Source organism: Curcuma longa, unplaced genomic scaffold (assembly GCF_044706935.1).
Source record: "Curcuma longa cultivar G26 ecotype Majalengka, Jawa Barat unplaced genomic scaffold, ITB_CL_G26_1.1 contig_9927, whole genome shotgun sequence".
NCBI classification, from domain to species: domain Eukaryota; kingdom Viridiplantae; phylum Streptophyta; class Magnoliopsida; order Zingiberales; family Zingiberaceae; genus Curcuma; species Curcuma longa.
In genome coordinates this window covers 89,240-114,805 of record NW_027435575.1, presented here as the reverse complement: position 1 = coordinate 114,805, position 25,566 = coordinate 89,240, and the positions used below count along the sequence as shown (strand labels likewise).

Sequence of the window (25,566 nt, the reverse complement as noted above, 5' to 3'; positions counted from 1 at the left end):
CTATATCTAGGATTTCATAGCTAATATTGAAGCAATCAACATTGGGACACAAACTTTCCTAAGAATGATTGAAACTATATATATTAGTTAAACTAATTATAGTTGTTTGTTATGTTACACAACTTAAGATTTTAGAAATATGTAATGAATTCCTATATTAACATGAATGGCAATGCCATTCGGCGAATGTATGGGCCGGCCAAGTAATGGGCTTATGTATAGAACACGGGCTCGTTACTGCGCGTTTGAGGTTGTTTCTACCGAAGTTTTCACATGTTTCTTCTGACCTAAAAAACTTTCATGTTCTGAAATTAAGAAATTATGCGAATTCACCTCGACAGAATTAATGCTTGAGATATATTTTATGGAATTCAACCTAAACAACTTCAAACGTATAAAGGGAAAACTGCTAATTAAAGCTAAAGGATCAAGATTGCAATAGTTAAGAACTTTGAAAGTCAGCTTCTATAAACAGATTTTTGATTTGAATTAAAGCATACGATGAAGTAGCATCCATGAATGATCGAGAGAAGAAGAAGATAAATACGACACGACAATGAACATTGTTCTACAACAATTGCAACTAGATGTCTAGATCCTCTGTTTCTTACAAGTGACAGATTGCAGGGCAGTGGAATTAAAGTAGAAGGCATGCATAGAAATTAAGAGCCCGGCGCGAACTTGGTGGCGTAAACCCAGGCATTGTTGGCCACCGGATTGTCCAGATGATCCAACAGGTTCTCCAGCGGCCCCTTCCCCGTCACGATGGCCTGCACGAAGAATCCGAACATGGAGAACATAGCCAGCCGCCCGTTCTTGATCTCCTTCACCTTCAACTCCGCGAAGGCGACGGGGTCATCTGCGAGGCCCAGCGGGTCGAAGTAGGTGCCGCCGGGGTAGAGGTCATTTCCGTCGCCGACGCCGGGGAGGCCGTTGATGCGGTACCCCTCCACCAGCCCCATGAGGATGACCTGGAAACCCAGCACGGCGAGGATGCTCTGCGCGTGCACCAGGTTGGGGTTGCCCAGGTAGTCGAGGCCGCCCTCTGAGAAAATCTGGGACCCGGCCTTGAACCACACCGGCTCCTTGAACTCCACCCGCAGCCACTTCTGCAGCACCTCCGGCGTGATGCACCCCAGTGCCCCCAGCATCGCCCACCTCCCGTGGATCACCTCCAGAGCGCGGTTCTTGGCGAAGGCTTCCGGGTCGGCGGAGAGCCCAGCCGTGTCCCACCCGTAGTCGCCGGGGAACTCTCCGGTGAGGTAGGACGGTGTCTGTGCTGAGAAGGGTCCCAGGTACTTGACACGGTCTGGACCGTACCACAGCTCGTTCCCCTGAGTGCAATTCACCATTGTTAGGCATCTGTACATTGTGGCAATTCCAAGTACCTTGCTAGATCGATCGAATTGAACGATTAAGCTTACCATGGTGAACTTTCCTTTTGCCATGGGGACGAAATCCCTGAGGGAGTTGTGGCCATTTGATGGCCGGGCTTGGCCGAGGAAGGTGCTGACGACGGTGGTGGCACGGGAAGCCGCTGCTGTGAGAGTTGCTGCTGACATCTGCGGATGTGCTGTGGTTGCAGTCGTGGCGGCGCTTGTGGCGGAATTGGGAAGGAATAGAAGGGGCGGTAGGCGTATGTAAGGGCACGGGAGTGGCCAGCGATCTGGACACGAGGGCGAAGTGGAGATTTTCTGGATTTTGCTAGGTCCAATGAGAGAGCTCCGTTAGATTTGGAGCATATCCAGCTCACCGCATTTTATCTGACTGGTTATCTCATCGCTCAAGCTCAATCAATTAATCAGGAAAAAAAATTATGAATCATCTTACCATTTCATTTCACAAGGATATTTAAATTTTATTAAAGGTGTTTAGATGTTAATAATCACCAATTTTAAATATTTTATATTAACTTTATAGGTGCAAAAGGATACCGATCAATATATCTTTAAAATTGTTGATTTTGACTATCATGATCTTTTGTGCGCAGGTTTATTTGTGTCCGAAAAATTTTATTTTAATGAATCATTCTATTGTAATTAAGCAGCTGGTTTTTAAATTAGTTCACCTCAATTTGTGCCAATTTTAAAGTGTAAACTAATTTGCAAAACGTTTTACAACTTAAAAATTGTCGTGATTATTTTAGCGAAAATTTTGATCGAAGTTGCTCTGTAAATTATCTTTTGCCCTGTAATAAAGATTATTCTAGGAAGAAAAACATTTTTCTTCATAAAATAATTATAAAAATATCTTTCGCTTATTTTTAATTAGAAAGGATATGTGTCTACCAATGGCACTGTCAATTAATATACGGGAAGAAAGTCAACACCAATTGACAGAGTCAAATGAAAAGGCAAGCTAGGCTGGAAGTTAAAGTTAAGAGGAGCTCGAGTCGAGTTAAGTTAAGTTGAGCTCAAATCTGATCAAATTGACTTAAGTTGAGCTTAGGTCTGTTCAAATAGAGTTAGGGTCAAGATGAGTCTTGATAAAAAACCTCAATTTTATTCGAGTCATATTCAAGTTTAGTCTGTCCAAATTGAAACTCTGATTTGACTTGATAGTTACTGAAACACCCATTACTAAGGAATGTGATTGTTGAAGTGTCGATCATTTGGCAATGAAAAGAAGAGGTCTGTCATTTGGAAATTAGGGTAATCTGTTTGCTTTTTATTTAAAAGTAACTAGAGGAGCTTTATCAAGATTCGTTTTGACCTCTTTTTTAATCTCTTTCTTGAATTTTTTTAGATTTTTATTTTAAAAACCTTCTTGCTACTAGCGTTCCGAGAGCCGATATAACAGAAGTCGGTCTATTGAAGTTCAACTTAAAAGAAGTTCGACCTAAAAGAAGTTAGCTTATTAAAAGCCAACTCAATTTGTATTCAATCGGTCGAAGTTACTTGATCGTCAATACTTTACTGAGTCATTCTGATTCATTGCACCTACATAAATCTAAGAATCAGTTAAGAATTAAACCGTGGGAGGAAGGAGGAACTAGTGAAATGAGTAATTAAGAAAGGAAGCCTTCGACCCTTTTCATCTGGTTAGATGTTCTTATGGTTTATTCATTGCATGAATCATAGGTGTTACTAAATGCCTTGATTCAAAATGACAATGAGGATTCAAAATGTTGGATTTAATTTCTTAATTATGGGCTTAATTGTAATTTGTATATGCGGATACGAACCGAACTTATTTAAGTGATCTAATTAAGGTTTATCGGGTTTCGGATTATTGATGTGGATTAAAATATGTAGAACCCGTTAGTCCATTCCGATATTATTATGGATTAAATTTATTATTATTTTATTAATCCATTTTGGTATTATCGGATAGAGATTAAATATAGAAAATAAGTTAATCTGTTCCGTTATTATCTATGGGCTGATAACGGTTCAGATCTCTATATAAGGGGTTGGTCCTCGAGGGTTTAGGGCATCATGTGATATCGCCTTCGTTCCCCATTGACGAAGGTTTTACGGCACCGTCACCCTAAATCCCTCGGAAGACCTTTCTCTAGCTTCCGCTTCATTTTCTTCTTCTTCCACAAGGATCAAGCAGGTGACGCTACAAGACAAGGACATGACTCTTCAAACATGTTCCTTGTACATTATGTTTCGCATTTAATTGTTAAACCATGTTATTCGTAGAAACTAGATCATTAATTTGTATTTCCTATTTGAAGTTCTAATTTAGTTTATAGAACTCATGCGACTTAAGATTTACAAATTCCATCACAAAACACAAATAAATGTATATATCTTCTAATTATTGGATTGCACTCTCCTAATTCGATGGACTTTTAAACATCGTATATTGGCCTCGAAGAAGCTTTTTGGATAAGGATCAAGCAAAGCAGCCCATGGCGGGCATGATTTAGCCCAGGGTGTCCCTCTCGTTTGATCAAGTCAATCCATTGCATAACTATACTACATATAACAATCAGAGAGTAATCGGTTCATCATCCTTCATTCAACCTCGCTGGAAATAACAGAGAAGATTATAATGTTATATGAACAATACTGTATATTATACGTATGGGATGGATAAGAAAATCCACACGCACGTGGTCAAGTCATGTCAGAGGTCATTCGACTCCATCAACTCGGTTACTCGACTTCCTCTGTTTAACCATCCGACTCCCCTAACTTAATTAGTCACCTGGCTTCCTTCGCTCGACCATCTGACTCCCTTCGCTCGGCCACCCGACTTCCTCCACTCGACCATTGACTCCCTTAGCTTAGCCACCTGATTTCCTTAGCTCAACCACCGATTTTCTTAGTTCGACCACAAACTCCGTAACTTAGCTCGCTCATCTGACTTTGTCAACTCGACCACCTGACTTCCTCATCTCTCTCGCTCGACTTCCTCAGCTCGGTTACTTTACTCTTTCAGCTCAATCATCCTTTAGACGAACAACAACAATGAATATTAATATTCCAAGACACGTGGCATCGGGGGGTGGTGAAGCAATTATGCAATTGTCGCTGTCAAATATGATCGCTTAGATGTCTTCCATCAAATATGTGACGTTCAATGAATGGAGAGGCCACTAATCGTTATCAGATTTGATCACCCATTGGCTCGTACGAGGATACTAAAGGAGAATGAAACATCCGATGTGCAGATGCTCTTTTGACAGGTATATAAATTACAGAGAAGACAAGGTTAAAGATCGATATCTCTCCCAAGAAATTTCATTAAACACTCTCTTTTTTTTTCTTCTTTTTGGCTATTTTTGATATTCGAAGAAAATCCTAAATTGAGTGTTAAAGAGCCCACGCCAAACCTCTCCTTGATGCCCGTTCTAATTCTTGATTGAATGTCACAGGCATTGATCCCAAATGTTCTCTTTAGCTTCATCATCTTCAACTTATTCCCCTTAATAGTTGTTTCTGGTTGACTCAGTCGATCGATTGTGATCTCAGACATGAACAATGATAATGACATTGATTTATATTAAATCATAACTTTAAAATGCCATAGAAAATGAATGGATAAGATATTTTATTTGTGCATCCATACGAGATGCAAATTCAGAACTCAGATTGTAATTGACTCATGCGTGTGAGTGTGATCTAAGTGCATCAAATATCGAATAAGTCTAAGTAAAGATTGATCACACCGCACAATTTGTGTTTTGTCGATTGGTTCTTGTTGTCTCACATTAATGATCACGGCAGAGTTCCAACTTGGTTTATGATAATTGGTGTAGTCAGTGCGGGGCTGCATTGAGCTAGAGCCCCATGTAGTCCAATAATTTTTAATTTAATAAATTAAATCAAAATTAAAAAATTTTAAAATAGTCTAGTTCCATGCATCCTATTAATTAGCCCAGGTAGTTACAGATTTTGATTATGCCATTTATTGATAAAAATGCATCCAACTCAGTCTATGATAAAAATGTATTTATCATATGCTTTGTCTATGTTCAGCAGAGTTCCAACTCAACCTCCCAATACGTTCAACAGAGTTCGATCGATCTCTTAACTATCCAACTCGGTCTCTCAAGTCTTTCAATAGCTCTGTCGCTAAGTATTTTAAGTTGGCCCCCTGAGCCACTCTTCAACTTGATCAGCTATCAAGTACTTCGATTCGACTCAATCTCTCAAGCTTGCTGTATCTCGGCTCAGTATCACAAGCATCCTGACTGACTTGATCACTCTTCAACTTAATTAACTCGGTGCACCACTCGATCCAGTATTCTTAAAAATACGGCTTTCTTAGCAGACCAAATAAATTTAATTTACATACTGTAGTTATTTGTAATTTATATTTGAGCGGTCGCACGCAATGGACTTGGCTTCTGGGATGGCCTAGAAGATGAACTACAGATGTCACAAGTAGAAAACACTTTCAGTTAATCGATCACCATTAATTAAACGTGGATGAGAAGACCAGTCCCATGACATTGCGATGACGTCACAAAATCTTAGTTAGTTCAACCATGCTGTAAGATATGTATATTTCGTATATAAAATAATACATGTGATGTGCTACAGAAAATGCCAGCGTATATATATAGATATATTTATAACGACATCGAAATCTAATCAGTGCATAAGATTTATAAATAATTATAATTAAAATCATTGAATATTATAGTCAATAAACAAATAGTACTTATGTTGAGTGGTCAAATGGAAGAGATCCAGCGACAAGAACAGTAGTGTTTGTCGGTCCATTTCTCACAATCTGAACAGAGCACGCAGAATTAATAAATTAATAATAATAATATACTTTATGACAAATATAACAAATAACAAACAAAATATTATATGATAAGTATGATAAATAGTCCACGTTGGGTTGAAAAGGGCAACCTTTGCTATAGCTTCATTATAAAGCGTATACACTACTCGGTTAATTAGGCCAGCGATCAGTTGTCGTGGCACACTATTTCATCACCCAATTCCATGCATGTGAAACTGGAAGCCAATCACCTTCATAATTAGTTTATAAGAACTAACTAATTAACTAATTAATAAATTATATTATGACTCGTTACGTTGAGTAACCCTCTAGTTCTTTACATCTTCGACTAATTACTTTGTCTTAATTAAAATTAATGGGAATCTTTGACTAACAATTAATATCTTCTCGATCAAGGTTTCAAGCGATTAATTGCTACATGTGCTATTGGCGATTAATTAACAAGAAAAATGGAATAGAGACAAGTGTCCCAGAAAACTGCATTCATGATTCATGCTTGTCGATCTGTTCGTTTTAGTTAAATAACGTAATATTTTTTATAATTTATAAAGCCCAACGTATCTTCTAGAGTTTATCAAAATTAAAGAAAACAAAATAAATGTTAATTATAGTTGGTTGCTCGATCAGCCAACAAACAATTGAAATATGTTTTTTATATATATCATGCATAACCACAATTGTACATACGTACGCACGCACAATTTTAATCAAATTATAACGAAAAAGCGTTCCAAAATTATATATCCAAAATATTCTTGGGCCACAAAAAAAAGGGGGTTATCCCCTAGCTTAAAACAACCTGCAATTTCTTACCTATACGCTTACTTGTTATTGGAAGATAAACAAGGTCCCCTCCATGTTTCTCCAACTAGTTAAGTTAAAGGGATGGTTAATGAAAGGAACACTAGCAAACATCTTTTGTCATTAATATAACGCTCATGATCATATTCATGTCTTCATTAACAAGCGTAATCAATAATGTTTGACTATTCTGTTTTGAATATAGAGCCCCTGTATATGCAAAAGCACATCACAACATATATCTGCTCTTTTTCTACACCGTTGACTAATAGGACCGTGTATATGTAATCCTTTTTATCTGAAAATTAAACAAAATAAATGTATACCCAAAATCAAACAAATGCTTCCGTGGCGAGTTGACTTGTTAGATGAATCATTACCATGTGACGGATCATCTAGCAATGCCCCTTCGTCTGCAAAGGCGACACGAGTCCTGAGTGCGTGGTCTACGCGAGCAAATCCATGCAATATATATAAAAACATGGCCAGCCCGCAGTACCTACGTCTATATTATTATTCTATTGCCTCTCACCTGGCTACGTGGATCTTAAATGCCTTAGTCAACGGCTCCCCAATTATTGACAAAGGGAAAAAGGTCGACAAAAAAATTAGCTACAACTAATTGATTTCATGCAATGGAAGAAGCGCCTATCAGAAGCAAACTCAAGACACGTCGCCAAAGGCACTGACATGGATGCCAAGGCCGGCACCAAATCCTTTTGACTTTTTACAATATGAATCCTCCATGTCTATATAATGTCGCAGCTATTCTTCAACACTTGATGCATGCCTCTCTATTTCGTCCAACATCTTGGAAAAGTGCAAAGATCTGCTATAATATAATTATTGTCCCTTGGAGAGTTACGCTGTGATTGCACTAATGGGAAGGACACCTTGTTGCGATAAGAGTGGGTTGAAGAAGGGGCCATGGACGGCTGAAGAGGACCAAAAGCTTATCGACTACATACAAAAGCATGGTCATGGAAGCTGGCGTTCTCTCCCCAAAAATGCTGGTAAAATTACTCTCGCTCATGGATCTTATTCATGAATTAATATCCACTGCTATATACATAAACCTGAAGCAAATTAGTTATATGTTTGAATTTCTGTAGGCCTTGCAAGGTGTGGCAAGAGCTGCCGCCTTCGATGGACAAACTATCTGAGACCTGACATTAAAAGGGGAAGGTTCTCCTTCGAAGAAGAAGAGACAATTATCCAATTACATAGGATTTTGGGCAACAAGTAAGACTTAATTTGATTGTATAGACATGTATTTTACATTGAGCAAACCGAGAAAAATTAAAATTTCTGATTTACGGTTACTACAATCGATCATCAGGTGGTCAACTATCGCTTCTCATTTGCCTGGAAGAACCGACAACGAGATCAAGAATTACTGGAACACACACATTAGGAAAAGGCTTAATAGAATGAGGATTAATGACCCTTTGGGTGCTCACAATTGTCAACTTGAGCCCTCCTTGTGCAATCCATCTGCGTTGATCATGAACTTGTACCGATTACTAGGCCTTCAGCCTCTGCTCAACAGAGAGCTCATGAATATAATAGCCACAAATCTGATCTCATCGCCTCAAACTTCTAACCAAAGCATAAATGTTGGCAGCCAAGTGTTAAACAACCAAAAGTTCACTGGCCAAACACTCGTTCCTCAACAAGATCTGCACGATCAGCTTCAGAATCAGATACAAGATCAAGTTCTCCTCGCCACTCAAAATGCTCAACTTGCTGATGAGGTCCAGTTTCAACAAGGCGATGACACAAACTTTTGGAATGGAGTGCTATCGCAAATTGGAGACGCCGATGAACTCGTGAATGGGCAAGGAATTGCTAGCAATAGCAACATGGAGGCATATTCTCTTCCCCAGTTGACTACAGAGAGCTTCAGCTGCTTCGATGGGTTTACTGATGACCAAATCAACTGCAGTAACTTGGCATCTGCTGCTGCTGCTGCTTCAGATTCGAATAATATGAACTCTCCAACTTCAACATTCGTCAACAATAGCAGTGCCGAGGATGAGAGTTGCAGCGATTTTTTGGAGTTCCAGATTCCGGATTTGTTTGATCTTGCTGACTACATGTAGAACACATACAAATACATACATACAGAGGTTAGGATATAATTAAACAAGAATGGGAGTAATTAAGGAGATTCGTACAGAAGCACAGAAGTGAGTTAAAGATGAACAATTAAGAAAGAAAAAAATGTGTACAAATTGTGAATGCGCTCATATGCGTTTATCAATTCTGCTTTTTATTTATTTATATTGGTTGGTTAATGCATGGGCTCAAATCATAGTGATTGAGTTTGGGGGTATAGTTGTTAATTTTATCCATTATTTATATGTTATATCACGAAGGTATTTTATATGATGCATGTAGCCAAATCCTTGAAATTAAGAAAAAAATTATACTTACTGCATCTTTATTGATCATTTTATTTGTCAGTATCATTGCATCGATCATCGTTTGAATTACACAATATTGCCATTGTAAATAGTGTGTGCACGAATTTGTACTTGTTAGCCAATGCTCTCCAACTTTGTTATATATCAATGAAAATATGAAAACTTGCCTGCTTGTTTACCAATACTTGAATTAACAGATCAATCGCCTCGAGATCTATATATACATACAACACACAGTAATAAGTCAATTACATGTATCTTATTATTCAGTCATTAAACTCTTCACAGCGCTACGTTGCAATGGATGATAACCTAAACCTTTAAAAAATATAATTTAAATATAATTTTTTTGAGGCTTAATCAAAACCTTTTATACAAACTAAAAAAATTATGTTTTATATCCCCACTTAGAATCGACGTTTATGCAACTAGTTAATCAATAACTAGCTTTGCTTATAAACCATAGCCAATCTAGTGATCCCCCTGATGATATACCAGCTAAAGAAATAATACAAGCAATTGGGATCATAATCGATTTTCAAAATATCTCTTCAATAAATTCTTTAATAAATATCATAAAAATATGCAACAAATATCATATTCACTCACCTTAATTATGTCTTTTAGGTGTTTCAGTAACAACACTAGTAAGATAATTGCTTAGTTCCAAGATAAATGTTAATCTAAAATATTATTCAAATTTATTTATTTATATATCACCATTAATAATATTTTTATTAATGGTGATATTAATATTTTTAAAAATTCTAAAATATTATTCAATTATTTATTTATATATATATCACCATTAATAATAATATTATTATATATATTTTATTCTCTAAATTCTAAATTCTAAAATCAAACTAAGTTATACCAAATAAATTTTTATTGCATTATCTAAATTGAACCAAATATTATTATATTATATTTTATTCCCCATAACTGAATTGGTTTTTCCAAAGAATAGCTTAAATCTTGTAAGAGAAATTTCAACCCCAATGCTTCGCTTATTCTCAAGCCATTCCTCTGTACTCAACTTTTGTACTAGATCGTGCGATAATATTTTGTTTCTTGCTTTTTCATATAATTAAGTTTTGATCCACACAAGTTGATCATCTATCTCAATTGCTTGAGCTCAATCAACATTTGTATGTACTTTAATATCTTTTTTGTTTGTATATATTCTCAGTAAACATAATTCCTTTTCCTGGAGTTGATTTTAGATATCTCAAAACACGAATAACTGCATCCATATATTGTTCATCGGGATTATGCATAATTAAACTGATTAACTATACTCGTAGCATAAGCGAGATCTAATCTTACGTGTGCTAGGTACGTCAATCTTCCAACAAATCTTTGGTATATGCCCTTAAGGATCCTAATCTTTTACTTACTCTAATAAAATTGTCTTACTGACGACCTTTTCAGAATAAAATAAAACACTACTCCTATGATATAAAAATTGTCGAATATTTCAACAAGCCACATAATTAACATCTAACTTCAATTCTATGATTGTGGAAGAATCGTAGCTAAAATTATTGATCTTTCCAAATTTCTTGAGTAATTAAATAAATCTAGAACACGAGGCTTTTTTGAGACCGGACGCGGTGCTTTTCTACTATCTATAATTATTTTAGACGAGTAGATATTTGACCTGGTCAAGCAGTGATATCTGACCACTCGGTGACAAAGTTAATTGGGAACGACGGCAGAAAAATTAGCTTTGAAATTGGAAGAACGTAAGGAGATTGTTGAGAGTAATTTGATGGCTTTAATTTGCAGAACTATATAGCTACAACGTAACTACCAGTCGATAGTTTATCACCGGATAATTAATAAAACCAGGCGAGAAGGAGATGGATTCTATGCTTTATATTATGCCAAGACAAACAGTTTGAGAAGGACATTAATTTCAATAATACACAATTGAGCGTTCCCAAACTAACAAACCAAATCCAGTATTAATTTATCACTGTCTTGGGCACCATATATATATATATTCATGATGTGCCCTCAGCCTCCATCTCAGCCACATGCGTGTTAATTTAGTTATACATTATAATCAGCATTCAAAGTCCGGATAGTCATCGTGCTTATCATCTTATTGTGGAGAATTCACTACCGATTTATAAAATGTCATGTAGCAAATTTTTCAACTAAGGGATTTAATTGATATTTATTGTTTTTAAATGCTTATCCTGATTATCTGGTCAAGTTAAGGGTTCATGGATATTTATAGGTCATTTTAGTGACAAGTCATTTCAATTCCTTGAGTATGTCAATAATTGAAGAAACAAGTTAATAACCTAATAAATTAAGTATGTAACTTCTTATTACTTGTTATATTTTTACATTTGTGATTTGAAGTACTACTAGATACATTGTCATGTATACACATGCTCATTGGGGATCTCTCTAGTTGATTTAGATGAAAGAATTTCTAAAAGATTAATTATACATCGTACATGAATCAGTAAAGATTCAAATAATTCTAAACTAGGATCTTAGCATTGATGTACAACATGTAAACTAAATCGAAAATGATGAATTACTGTAAATCTAATCTGAAAATCCTCGCCATCTTTTATTATTGCAAGAACAGAGATCCAAAGCAAACACCTTTATGGACAAGTTGATAACATTGATAACAGAAAATGGATAACAAATTTCTATATGCAAAATACATATACTTTAATTCAGTCCATAATTAAAATATAAATTAGATCATTTAATTGAATTTAAACTTTAATAACAATGTCGGGCGTTACAATTTTAATATGTAAGCCCACTAAACTGACAAATAAATAATACCAACATTATATATTTGAAGATCTACTACGACAGACCTCAAAATCTTCATGCACTGGAATTGTTCGACGTACTGCTTCTGGTCTGCCAGCCGCTTGGGGTGTCACTGTTGCTCTGCGAACCTTCATTCGCGGAGAGACTTTGATAGAAAAAATTGATTTTCTCCGGCGTTTCAGTAAGAAGTCGGAGGAGCGATCGTGGAATTGGTGGCATGGAGACTTCAAGAAAGCCCTCCAGAGCTTGAAGCACCTGCCCCATCGTCGGCCGGCAACTCTCGTTGTCTTGGATGCACCAACAAGCAAGTTTACAGACTCTGTTCAGCTCCTCCAAATCCACATCACCTCCCAATCTTTGATCCAGCACGCTCCCGATGTTCTTCTCCATGAGTTTGTTGATCACCAGAGTTGGGAAGAACCCTGCAGTGTTGCCTTCCTCAAGGTTCCTCCTCCCCGACACAATCTCGAACAGCATCATTCCGTAGCTGTACACGTCGGCCTTGGCCGTGATCGGCAAACCAGTGATCATTTCCGGCGCGAGGTAGCCTCTCGTCCCTCTCATCGTCGTCAGGACCCGACTAAAGTCTCGCCCCATAAGCTTAGCCAGGCCGAAGTCCGCCAGTTTGGGGGTCAAGGAGTCGTCTAACAGAATGTTCTCCGGCTTAATGTCGCAGTGGATGATGCAGTCCCTGCATTGCTCGTGGAGATAGGTTAATCCTCTTGCTGTTCCGACAGCGATTTGGTACCTCGTCTTCCAGTTCAAAACGGTGGAAGTGGCGCTGAAGAGATGAGTGTCCAGTGAGCCTTTAGGCATGAGCTCGTAGACCAGCAACCTGTTAGCTCCCTCCGAGCAGAAGCCGATGAGGCGGACTAGGTTGACGTGCTGGATCGTGCCAATGATGCTCACTTCGGTGCGGAACTGCTTCTCCCCCTGGTGAAGCGCCTCAAGCCTCTTCACCGCGATGGGGGTCGAGTTTGGAAATGAGCCTTTGAACACCGACCCGAAACCGCCGCCGCCGAGCCTGTGCGAGAAATTCTTAGTCATGTGCCGCAGCTCGCTGTACCGGAACGGAACGAGTCCACCGCCCACGGCTTTGGATGCTCCCATCAACCTCGACCTCCGTCGGCGCCACGCCACGAACAAAATGAGAGCCGAAGAAGCCACGACGGCGGCGGCGGCGGCGGCCACAACGGCCCAAGTTACGAGCGTCTTGTTGCTCTTGGGGCTCGACAGTTCTGAGGCGGCCAGACGAAGTTGAAGCGTGCTGGCGCCCGACTCGTCGAAATGATCCTGGAGATTGAACAGCTCGCCGTGCCAAACAGAGCACCTGCTGCCGGAGAAGGAGTAGGCCGTGCAAGAGCAATTGTTCAAGCAGGCCAATTGGCAATCCTCGTCGCTTCCGATGCCGTTCAAAATCTTATTGTTCACCGGCAGCCTCATGTTGTCTATGGCGAGGAACTTGTCCTTCTGGGAGTTGGACAAGTTGGCTCGATCGCTGCACTGCAGCGGCGTGTTCCGGGTGCAGCCTCCACTCTGGTCGCCCAAATCCCAGTCGCTCTGATTCCTGACGCGGAAGCCCTCGACGCACCGGCAGATGGGCATGGCGTTCTCATTGCAGCTGCCGAAAGCTCCGCATAGAGAGTGAACCAGGCACCGCTTATCCGGCTTCGACCAGAAGAGGGTCCACAACTGTTTGTCATCCAGCCATGTCCACTGCTTGATCTGCCCGGTGGAATCCATCACGAACCTGGAGATTATATCGGAGGACTTCGTCGAGTAGGTGAAGTAGTTCTCCACAGAGTTGTTGAAATATTGGAAGTCGTAGTTAAAATTCGCCGTCATCTCCGGAACAAGGCTAAAGATATACCCGTTCCAAGTCCCGCTCGTCCAGTACGAGAAGGTCGAGTTCCACATTATGAAGTATTGGCTGGTCCCGTTGGGATCCAATTCCAGGTTGAACATCCCGGGCGCAGGGTCGTCGCTGTTCTTCCAGGCCGTCAGGCGTTGGCTCACGCCGGTGAGCTTGTTCAGCCCGAGTTTGCCGCCAGGGAGCCAGGTGTCGGTGGGGTGGTCCATGCTCTGCCACACGACCCGAGAGTAATTGGAGGCGTCGCACAGTTGGAGGTTTCCTGAATCGCGGAGCACGGCGACGGTGGAGTTGGTGGTGGTGTTGGCGTCGGTGGACCAGACGAGGGCATTGGAAGAGTCGCGGAGGACGAGGTTGCCGTTGGTTGAAATTTTGAGCACAGAAGTGAACGGGTCGGCTACGGGGGTCTCCCGGTTGGCGACCCACACGGAGGTGAGCGGAACCTTGCCGTACCATATGCCGATGTAGTATCGATCTGAGTTGCCCGGCGCGAAGAAGCCCAGCACGAAGTTGCCGCCGGAGGAGGTGATGGTTTGATTCCCCGAAAGAGAGCTGTTGACGAAGATGGTGTCAACTGCAGAGCAGAGATTGAAGAGGAGAGGAAGAAGAGGAAAGATGCATCTAATTCTTGGAAAAACCATGGCAGAAGATGAATCAGACTGAGATCGCAAAGAAATATGTAGGAGCTGAAGCATTCTTTAGCTTTGATCTCCGATTCCACAAACATTATTTGCCTGTGAATTTAATAGTTCGATAACTGCCAACCAATATTTTTATAGCTACCTAACATTTTATTCCCAGGACATAGCTGAATTGGTTATGATATAGCAGAGTTGTAGAAGAGGGTAAAGGTATCGTGGGGCCAACTGTTTGGAGTGAAAGAAAAGTAATTAAAATTATTGATCTTTTCAAATTTCTTGAGTAAATACCTATTTTAGACGAATAGATATTTGACCAGTCAGTGACAATGTTACTTGAGAACGACAGCAAAAGAGAAATTAGATCGGAAAATTAGAATAATTTGACAAGGTCATAACATTATCGTGGAGAATTCTCCAAATATTGTCAAACGTCAATATGAACGAGAGGAAGGTTTGTAAAATACGTTTTCTTTTCAAGAAAAAATCAAACCACAATTCTACAGTGCCTACGTTGCCAAGTCAATTTTGATGTCTTTTTTCCAAAATTTTTTATTTATTTTTAAAAAATATGTCATCTGATTATGCGCTGCAGCTGGCCTGCCCTAAACCTTCACTATTTTACAAAATGTCACGTATCAAAATTTTCAAACCAGGGATTTAATTTCTATTCTTTTTTTGTGAATCACATAATTTATGATACCAAAAGATATATTCTACCACCTTCGTTTTTTTCATGTCCAATATCTTTTTAAACTATTTTAACCTAAAACATTTTAATAAATCAAAACAGCTTTAAATATATATATTATTTTTTCCTCTATAAGCAAAAGGTACTTGTTAAACTTTAAGGCCTTTCAGCGACCACAGCAGTTGCAGCCCAAGTACTAAAAAAAAGGCCCAGATCAATAGCTGAATCAAAGGTCAAGTGCGCCCTAGAATGGACGGCCATGATTATCTCTGCATTTTATAAATATCTCGCATCGTCACTTTGTGTGTGTTTGTTCGAACGCTTGGCGGGGGCCGTCCGAGGGCAAGGTATCTCCGTTTCTTCTCATCTCTTTCCTCTCTTGTTGGGAAGCAAATCTTACAATTCTTGATCTTGCTCCTCTTGTCGATGGTTCTCGTGATTTAGTTTCTGACGCATTATGCTGTTTGAGCTTATCCCTCCCATTCTGTCTTTTCGGCTTCAAAGCTTTTCCATTTAGGAACTATTTTGTGAAATCAATTGTTTGATTTGCCTGCGGATTTACTTAGTTGAATGACGGCGATTGTAATGTCTATATTCTGCATCTTTTAAAGCTGTGGAATTTTGCTTACAAAACTTGATACGGAAACAAGGGTGCTGTCGCTTACATGCGATTCAGTTTAAGACCTGTTTCTGGGGCAGAAGAGTTTTTAATGATTCGTTTTTTCTCCTTTTAACATCGTAAATATTATTTATTCTGAGGATTGTGTACGTTCTGTTAATTTTGGTTTTAACTATTATTTCCCCTTGTGTCATCCATGGAACGAATAGATTTATAGATCTACAAGTTGGTGCTCTGGGGCTTTCAGATATCTTCATTCCCTTGCTCTTACACCTAACTTTTGCATCACCAGATGCTCACCTGTTTGGTTTTAATTACAATTGTTGATCTTATTTGTGCTACACTGTCTTGCCATTTTTCCTGGTAAAATTTAGTGTCTCTGAAGAATCAGGGATTTTATTTATTTTCAGTCATCCATGAGTCATATGATATAAGTCAATTGTATTGTAAAATATTGCAGTGCAAATGGCTACTATCCCTGAACCACTCATCTGGGAGATTGTGAAGAAGAACAATTCTTTCCTTGTTAAGCAGTATGGCAGTGGCATTAACAAGGTGGTGTTCAGTAGAGAGCCTAACAATCTCTACAATCTCCATTCCTACAAGCACTCAGGTAACTATGTAGCTTTGCCATTTGAAATGCTTTTGGAACCATATTTGGTTTTGATTGTTCATTGCATTTTTTTGTATTGAGTCATATCCTGATTGAAAATTTACAGGCTTGGCAAACAAGAAGACTGTGACGATTCTACCAGGAGAGAAGGACCTTAATGTTGTCCTTGCCACTACTAAGACAAAGAAACAGAACAAGCCTGCAAGCTTGCACAACAGAACAGTACTGAAAAAGGAATTCTTCAAGATGGCTAAAATTGTCAAGAGTCAGGTATCAGCTCTAATAAAATTAGGCATAGCTACATGTTCTTATTATCTGTAATTGTTCTGATCAATGCTTTGTGTATATCCTGTCACATTTTTATTGTATTGTATTTAATTCTGTATCGACAGCATATTTTTATACTCATTACTGTAGTTTGGTAAATTTGTATTATTTGCTCTGCTGGTCAAAAGTTTACCTATCAGCTTTAATGCTTGTCATAAATTCTCATTTTTTTTATCGCTGATTGTTTCCTAACCAGTAGGTACATGATTATTCTTCATGCTGTATATGGTTCTTTTGTAGCCCAACTTGTGAAGGTTGCATCCTCACAGTCAATAAGGGGAAACAAATTTATGCCTATTTTCTTGTGTTTAATGCAAGAGAATTTACTATTTTGATGTTGTGTGCCTAGGCCAAGTGTCCTATTAAGTGAAGATTTTGTTATGACATCTGATGATTTACTGTAATATCATTACCATAACATAGGTTTTGCTGTGCTACAGTGTGAAACAAAGTAGGTTATGCTTATTTTGTTAAGAGATTTGTGTATCCTTTTGCTGATTTCTTTTCTTTTGTTGTTTTTTTCTGTTGACTTTAACAATGGGCCAATGACTGTCATTTCAGTATTATGAATTTAAACTATTTATTTATTTTTCTTTGCTTTTGCTGTTGTTTGAAAATGTTGCTATGATGAGCTGCTAACATGTTAGGAGAACTCTCAGCTGATTGGTCTCCAATGAAATTTGCTTGTTACGCTTGGCTTCTGAGCTTAGTTTTGCTCTGGAATTCCTCAAAATGTTTTATTGTTTTTTAAATCTCATCTCGTTGTCCTGCATTTTATTTATTTAGTTATGTATTTTTTGAGCTCTAGCATGTAAGCTCCTGAGCTTATCTTTACTCTCAAATTCCTCTGTTATTGTTAAATCCCTTTGGAAGCCTAAGTTATTGTTCCATCATTCTTTTTTATGCTTTTGCATTGAACTTGTGCTCATCCATGCATTTTTCTTCATTGGGGCGATTCATTAAACATGAAAACGTTGTTTCTCTGAATGACCCTTTCTGAATGCAATTACACTAATTTCTGATATTTTCCTTCTGTTTGCAGATTACAGATAATTACTACAGACCTGATCTAACTAAAGCAGCTCTTGCACGCCTCAGCGTGGTTCATCGCAGCCTTAAGGTTGCAAAGTTTGGTGTAAAAAAGAGACAAGCTGCAAAAGCCAAGAACTAGGTAAACTAGACCCAGGAAGGTGGCTGATTGTCATTAGTTTTAGAACCATTTGTATCTTGAGAAGATGAGTGCTCAGTTTAGCGTCAATTTTCAGTGTTTGATTCTACATTCTGTTTTTAATGCAGTAATGAATTTCATGCTTTTTTTAGATCAAACTAACTCGGGTCAGAATGGTTCTTTTAACTTATTGCTGTGTTATTTTGATTTCATGCGAAAAATTTTGTTGCTGTTTGTTTAGATTCCATAAATCTGGTTAGTTTGCATAATGTTTTAAGATCTTGTGCGTATGAATGTTCACTTTGCATATATCTGTATCTTTTGATGAATATATTGTGAATGTTTGTGTACGATAGTTTTTATAAAAAGTCAATTTCAATGAAAAATACTTTGAAAAAATGAATCTTGCTTCTGCTTCTGATTCTTGCTACCTTTTGTTTCATGTTTGTGCTTCAAATTTTTTCTCACATTTTTATTTTCAAAAATTAGAAAGATAAAATATATCTATAATTGTTTGCATTATTAGAAATTAAATATTTCAACCCGAGGAAAGCCATCGGATAGAGTCGGCTGTCGTAAGTAGGATGATACATACTATTTTGTATTAATTCTGATATATTAACAATTATATAATATATATATTTTAATTTATAATTTATATATTGTTAATATAAATTTTGTACATTTATAAATGAGTTGATTTATTTACAGTGTAATCAAACTTTCTTATTTATATATTATAAACGATTTAACTACTTCACAAATTTAAAAATATTAAATTTTAGATTAAACTAATTTGTTTCAATTTTTAATATGATATATATATATATATATATAATCCTAACACAACTTGACAAATAACAAATAAAAACCTGTTTATATATTATGTTTGCCTAAGAAAATAAATGAGTTAAATAGTAAAGAAGGATTGGTTGTGCTCTAATTTTTTCATACCAAAATGAAATTTATGAAAGTAGGAAATAATCCATATTAAATATATTTAAATCATATTAAATATATCAAAAAATAAATCCCTTTAACACTCTCATTATATGCAAATTTGAAGCTATTGAATTAATTTCCATTTTTATTTGCTATAATAAATTCGAAAAATCTATAGTCATAGTATATATATATATATATATATATATATATATATATATATATATATAGTTTTTTTTTAAAAATAGTATTTTGATTGTGAGATTAACCAATGCTTTAAATTGTTAGCCTAAATTAAGATGTACGTTGAGTCGCTAGAGTAGATTTAAACTCTAGCAAATTTGAAATCAGTAATTAGCCTACCATAGTTGTTTCTAAATTGACTTTAGGTTAATTTTATTTGATTAAAGGACGTGTGTCGAGTCAAAATTGATCGAGAACCTATATGATATAAATGTTTCATCAATATTCGATTCCTTTTCATGTTAAAATTAAAATAACTAAAGTTTATAAAAAAAAGAGAATTTATATATAGTCTATTTTTTTCATCGTACTTAATTTTAATTTCTCTGTGGGATTGATTGAACTATCCATGCAATACGCATGCGTAACCATGCACGTGTCCAGTCCGAAACAGCCCAGAAATCCACAACCACTCGATCCGGTCAACTCTCTCCTCCCCTTCATTATAAAAGAGAAACAAATCGTCTCAATTCTTCCCTCACGCTTGTCTTTCTCAATCAATTTTATCCTACGATTCAATTCAAGACAACCTCACATCGCCAGCCAGCTCCCGCTTCAAGGCCGACGACATCATGGCGGACAAGAAAATGGCCGTAGTCGCCTTCCTCCTGGTCGTGTTGCTCGTGGCGGCGGCGTCGACCCCCGCGGTCAGCGCGTTCGGGTGCTTCAGTGACTGCTACGACCGCTGCGCCAACGGCCAGGTTGGCAACGTGCCCTGCGCCACCATGTGCAGCCAAGCCTGCATCGTCACTACAGATCAGCACAATTGACGGCACGAAACAATGCACGGGCGGGACACCCACAAAGAAAATAATTTCTGGAAATCGATCCGCATATGCATTTCTTAATTTATTCCACGCTCTTTTGTTTGATTTTTGCTCTGAATCCTTTGGTTCGCTTCTGTTCTTTGAAGTTCATATATTAATCAATTAAATTTGCTTATTGCCTATCAATTTCTCATTTTTTTTAATTCTAAAATCCATTATACATTTTCGATTCTCTTATGCATAACTGTCGCGGGCCTAGTTTGTTACAAGCCTCCGTACTCTTGGGCCCAGTTGTTAAATTTAACAGTGCTGTACTCTTGGGCCGGAAGATTTAGATGCCCGATTCAAAATACAAAAATCAAAACACTACTACCTCGAAACTAAGATTAGGGGGTGTTTTGTTTTAGGTTCTCCAGATGTAAATGTTCCATTGAGTTCTAGAAATTTGTGCAACGGACAAATAATGAGTGTTTGGATTTAGATGGTAAATGTACATATGGGATTGGGGTAACCGAAAATTGGGGGTTGGCAAAAAGGACCTGTGGAGGTCCTTTTTGCCAACCTGAAAGTTTAAATTACACATCTACCCTTGTGAAAAATATATAAGAATTTTTTCGAGTTTTTAATAAGGGTAAATAAGTAAATGAACATCCAAAATACAACTCAACCTCATATTCACCAAACACTCCATTTACATTTACATTTTCTCAACCTTTTCTCAACCCCAACTATACATTTACATATTTTCAACCCCAACTTTCCGTTTAAAAAATACAACTTAAAACCAAACACCCCTTAAAGAAACCCCAAACGAGATTCCAAGCTTCTTATCTTAATCCATTTAAACATTCTTTTAACCAAAATCCTTGATTAATTAACCATTTTCTCCCAACCTCCTTTGTCTCGAGCGCAGTGAACGGAGGTGAAAAGTCCACCAACTGACTCGATTCCAATCTCAGACAACTCTTACACAAATCTAATAGAAAGCAAGGAGAAAAGGACTTTAAAAACATAAGCTAATAAACAATGTCAACAAAAATTTACAATTAAAATGAAAATAAATAAAAATGGTTCCGCAAGGCGAGAAACACAAGGCCAATGTTGTGCTGTTTACGTCATCTCTTCGTGTGAGCATCTCGATGCATGATAACTTAATTAGCCCATAACTTTCTTAACTCCATCTCCCTCTCTCAGTTCATCAAACCCTATGAGTCTTTAATTTCCTCGCCTTTCAAGCAACGGTGTTTTTGTCCTTGTTTATGTGACACAGATTCTTCACAGATTCCCACCCATTGACTATCTTATTTTATTCATTAAGTTAATTACTCTTCAGTATTAATTAAGACTGGTTTATCTTGTAATTTATGGACAATAAGCCTTCTTCTAATTAGTATAATTGCATTTTAAGCAAGCACCTCTGTTTTTCACAAGAGTGCAATTTTGCTTCGAGGACAAGTTTACGCAGGCTCTGACAGATCAAATGGTTCTTAATTGCACTTAACATTTTTCTCTTGTGCATGCTCAACTTATTTAAATGCTAGTTCAAAATCTCTCGATCCAAATGGAATTTTTAATATTCTTACATTACGATTAGGAATTTAAGCTTTTAGGAACAAATTTTACTCCATGAGCATGAGTATTCTCAAGTGGCTCTGTGCCACTCTACCATGACTTGATGCACGCATGCTTGGTCTTTCACTTCTCTGTCTCCGAACAGTGAAAATAACTCATTAAAGCTACGGAATTCTAACTAAAATATACAATCTATCAAACGAGTCAAACCAAACAGTAATTCACAGATCAGAAGTAAAGATAGCACCAGGAAGCTCGTGGTGGCTCTCTCTCTCTTCGCCAAGTCCCCTCATCACTTTTAAGTTTTAGTTTTCTTCAAGTCTTTGGTTTTGCCCATTGTCTCTCAATTTGCAAATTACAATGGCGTGCAGTGCACATCCCTCCACTCCACTGTAAATGTGTTGAGAGTGTTGGGTCCTGTGTCATCTCCCACGACCTCAAGAGTGTCTTTTGCCGCTTTCCTCGTCTCGAGCTCTGTGAACTGAGATCCCCTTCCTCCATTACTGGTTGCTCCATTAATGTTTCTTACCATGCTGGATATTATAACAGCGCATGCATGACCGAGAATAGTACCATACAGTGCGAAATGTGGCAGCAGATGATTTAGTATGTTTTACTGCAATCAGTGATAAAGAAATTTAGGCAATTTATTGAACACATGATTCCTTATACGAGAGATTACAGACTTTGCTCTTGGAATTCCTTTTTCTGAATATTAGATTCAGACAACGCTAGCAGACAGAGACCACATCCAAGAGCTGTAAAGAGGCCCCTAACAAAAGGGTGCAAGTACCATGGGCAACAATGATTAAAGAAAGAGCAGAAGAACGTGTAAGTTGCTGCACAAATTGACCTCTCATTGCTCAAAAAAGAAGAACCCAACCACTTATCTTTTCCCTCTGTTAAAGGCAATGCTCTCGACCAGCTTTACAGGAGGAACAAAATCAAGAAAAATCTCAGATTCTCGTGGAACACGATCTAGTGACCAATAACATGTGTACAAAATTGTGTGGGTTCCATGAATCCGAGTGAGGTCAGGAGCAAAGCCTGGGTAGTGACTTGGATCCACTTGGACTAACTCTTCTCATTTTCATGGCCTTCTCCATCTGCGCTTGCATCTTCTTGCAAATCTTCTCCAACTCTGTCACCTTCCATTGCATTCCTTGAAGCTGAGACTTGAGCCTCTTGTTCTCGCTGCAAATCTCAAGTTTTTTCGCATAAAGAATGACCTGCTGATCATCACTCAACTGTTTTTTCTTGCTCTGATTTCGCTCGGGCGATGGTTCTTTCAATTGGTTGGTCTCCTGCAGAAGGCTCCTGAGCTTTCTTTGTTGAGAAACGAGAGCTCTGATTACTGTTCTTGAGGGGAATTTTGAGTTCTTCGCTAGGTGCTTGCAGGATTCGGATGAGAGCTTCTCATAGTTTATGGCACAAAATAGCTTTGTCTTCTCTTCTTCCAGTAGTTGAGTATGAACCTAAGTATTTTGTGAACAAGAATTATCTAATTGCTGAAAGAATAAGTTATACACCAAACCAAACTAATTACTGAAAAAAAGAAATTATGGAAAGATACCTCAAGGTACATGTCGATTGCTCGGTAAATTGAATCATGGGAATCTCTTGCTTCATCAGGTAGAGCTGTGGCAAGTGACACAAACATCAGAGGCTTCAAAGAAAAATCAGGGGCGATCTCAGCCAAGTAAGAGTCCATCAACTTTGCTGCCTGCTTCAATCGAGCTATTGATTCTCTAACTATGCTTGTGCTAAGAAAACACTTCAAGAACCTCAAGATTAGACTGACGTCGTAGAGACAATCCATCCCTGCAGGAGCTGGAATCAGTAAACTGTCTAATGTTGCATGGTCAAATTTTCTGCCTATCATGCTCTCCAATTTAATTTGGCAGCCCTTGCTAAGCTTCAAGGATGCTGAGACCCTGAGAACATCAAATAGGCCTTTGCATGACACCGAGCTGCCTCCATCAAGAGAGTAGAGCAGTTCTATGCTAATTTCGGCAGCCCTTTTCTTGTTACAAGAGGAACTGGACACTGTATTCTTTAGATAATGCATGAGGAACTTACTGACCAGTACATGATCTACCTTCTGCAAAACCATGCTGCTGATGATCTTTTTGATCATGTCCGGGCTTAAGCTCAGAATATCCTGGAACCACCAAGCTCGATGGGAGCTGTTCTTCGTGCTAATTGTGCTTCTTGAATCAACTGACAACCTTAGGGCTGAGCTTTCAGGGGATGAACCTGACGGGCTAGCATCAGCTACTGCTGTGATTCTACCGACAACGGATTCCATCACTCGATCCAGCAGCCCTGAAGAAACCGAAACTGAAAAAGTGTCTTGGCATTGCTTCAAAGCGTGCATGATCTCAGGCCATGACCAGTAAGGGAGTCCTTCCAGAGACTTCTCTGTCAACTCAAGCAAGTTGTTCGTGGAGGCAGAAACACCATCACTCATGTCCATGAAGTGTGCAACAGAGTGCAGAAGGCAAGTGCTGTGGGATGTTATCATTTGAGCTCTGCCATTGTTGTAGCAGAACTTTGCCATTAGCTCAAATGCCTCTGATCCTCCAGGGAAGCCAGTGATTGCAACTTTGAGGGGTTTTGTTGGTGAAGCGGTTAAAGCTTTGTTGCTCAAGTTTCTTAGCCTGCCGCAGAAGGACGAGAGGACTTCCTGTAATGCATTAATCAGCTTAACCAATGGACTAAACCGTGAAGATATTAGTAAACGGAATCTAAAATCATTAAATGCAAGCATTGAAGTCTAGTGGGGGAATGAAAAGTCATTCCATTGGTTCATCGTTCAATGCGGAAAAGAAAGGAAGGTGTAACTAGGCGCTTTGAATGAGCATAATGAAAAAGAAGCGACAGGAATCATTCCCTCGTAAACGGAAGCAATAATTTCGACATTGAAACCCTGCTTTGCTCGTGACAAAGAGGGGAAAGGAAAAGAAATAAATGACTGAAGCATTAACTGCTCACATGAAGCCTCCATTAATGAGGCAGAAGGGAGAGCCAACAGCTTGCCAACCAATGGCGAAGCCGAACGAATCTTCACCAAGAAAAAATGGTGAAGATGAATTGTACATGAAAATGGAACAACGCATTGCTTAAGAAAAAACATGATCAAATATTGAACAGTAGAAATGAAGAGATGGAGAACTCGATCGAAGAGAGCTCAAAAAATCGAGTCGAAATAACACCAAGCCTCGACTGTTCGTCGGAGAAGAATGCTTACTACTAGTAATCAAGCTCACCTTATCGACCAGGAAAGTCTCTTCGCCATCGACGTCGACTTCAAGATCGCAGCGCATGACCGATGCTTGAGGATTCGGACTCGTGATAATCGCAGTGACGAGAAACTTCGTCAAAAGAAGTATGGTAAAAAGGAACTACAATGACACGGAAGACGTCGAAGGGAGTGGAAGGCAGAAAGGAGAACGTAAGGCCATATCTTGAGGTGAAAGAACGAGACAAAGAGGAGCAGGGAGAGAGTAGTTTCGCTGCTCAGAAAAGAGAATCAGAAGGGGAGCGCATAGAATTATCTGTTGATAAAGCTCTTGACATCTCCCATTTATAACATCACTGTAGATCGCTTATCTCTTTCACCTCTTCAATACACAAATCTGAAATCATTGCTACTTATTCCTCGCGCTCTCTCTCTCATCCCTGGCAGATGGCATACCAACAAAACCAACTCATTGTGCACTTATGAAGTTTCTTAAAGCGAATTCTTATTCGTGTCGGTCAATTGAGCAAGAAAAAGCATTGGGTTGGAAGCTGCTCTGTAACTGCGTCAGCACAAGTGGTTCCATAGTGGGCAGCTTTTTCTCTGTGTTTATGGGTCTCTGTTATG

At 38.5% G+C, this 25,566-nt stretch overlaps 5 protein-coding genes and 1 non-coding gene across 6 annotated transcripts; 3 read left to right on the top strand and 3 right to left on the bottom strand.

Annotated features, from left to right (window-relative positions):
- Positions 1-540: 540 nt before the first annotated feature.
- On the bottom strand, positions 541-1,602 carry LOC141819621 (chlorophyll a-b binding protein 13, chloroplastic). Its single transcript, XM_074706867.1, has 2 exons — positions 1,425-1,602; positions 541-1,334 (listed from the first exon to the last, which is right to left on the bottom strand). Exons 1-2 carry the CDS (start codon positions 1,560-1,562, stop codon positions 663-665), a joined length of 810 nt encoding a protein of 269 aa, XP_074562968.1. The 5' UTR covers positions 1,563-1,602; the 3' UTR covers positions 541-662.
- A 6,274-nt stretch (positions 1,603-7,876) lies between these two features.
- On the top strand, positions 7,877-9,113 carry LOC141819623 (transcription factor MYB102-like). The gene is made up of 3 exons (XM_074706869.1): positions 7,877-8,024; positions 8,124-8,253; positions 8,351-9,113. The coding sequence occupies exons 1-3, from the start codon at positions 7,892-7,894 to the stop codon at positions 9,111-9,113; spliced, it is 1,026 nt and encodes a 341-aa protein (XP_074562970.1). The 5' UTR covers positions 7,877-7,891.
- Positions 9,114-12,235: 3,122 nt separating this feature from the next.
- On the bottom strand, positions 12,236-14,803 carry LOC141819615 (G-type lectin S-receptor-like serine/threonine-protein kinase At2g19130). The gene has a single exon (XM_074706861.1). The coding sequence runs from the start codon at positions 14,757-14,759 to the stop codon at positions 12,303-12,305; it is 2,457 nt and encodes an 818-aa protein (XP_074562962.1). The 5' UTR covers positions 14,760-14,803; the 3' UTR covers positions 12,236-12,302.
- A 969-nt stretch (positions 14,804-15,772) lies between these two features.
- On the top strand, positions 15,773-18,332 carry LOC141819616 (large ribosomal subunit protein eL28z-like). Its single transcript, XM_074706862.1, has 4 exons — positions 15,773-15,794; positions 16,527-16,679; positions 16,786-16,949; positions 18,049-18,332. Exons 2-4 carry the CDS (start codon positions 16,532-16,534, stop codon positions 18,175-18,177), a joined length of 441 nt encoding a protein of 146 aa, XP_074562963.1. The 5' UTR covers positions 15,773-15,794; positions 16,527-16,531; the 3' UTR covers positions 18,178-18,332.
- Positions 17,625-17,715, top strand: LOC141819635 (small nucleolar RNA R24). The gene has a single exon (XR_012601095.1). It is a non-coding gene; the product is annotated as a small nucleolar RNA R24 (small nucleolar RNA).
- Positions 18,333-22,449: 4,117 nt separating the features above from the next.
- LOC141819633 (BTB/POZ domain-containing protein At3g22104-like) lies at positions 22,450-25,036 on the bottom strand. The gene is made up of 3 exons (XM_074706877.1): positions 24,968-25,036; positions 23,272-24,384; positions 22,450-23,173 (listed from the first exon to the last, which is right to left on the bottom strand). Exons 1-3 carry the CDS (start codon positions 25,022-25,024, stop codon positions 22,733-22,735), a joined length of 1,611 nt encoding a protein of 536 aa, XP_074562978.1. The 5' UTR covers positions 25,025-25,036; the 3' UTR covers positions 22,450-22,732.
- Between the last annotated feature and the right edge of the window lie 530 nt (positions 25,037-25,566).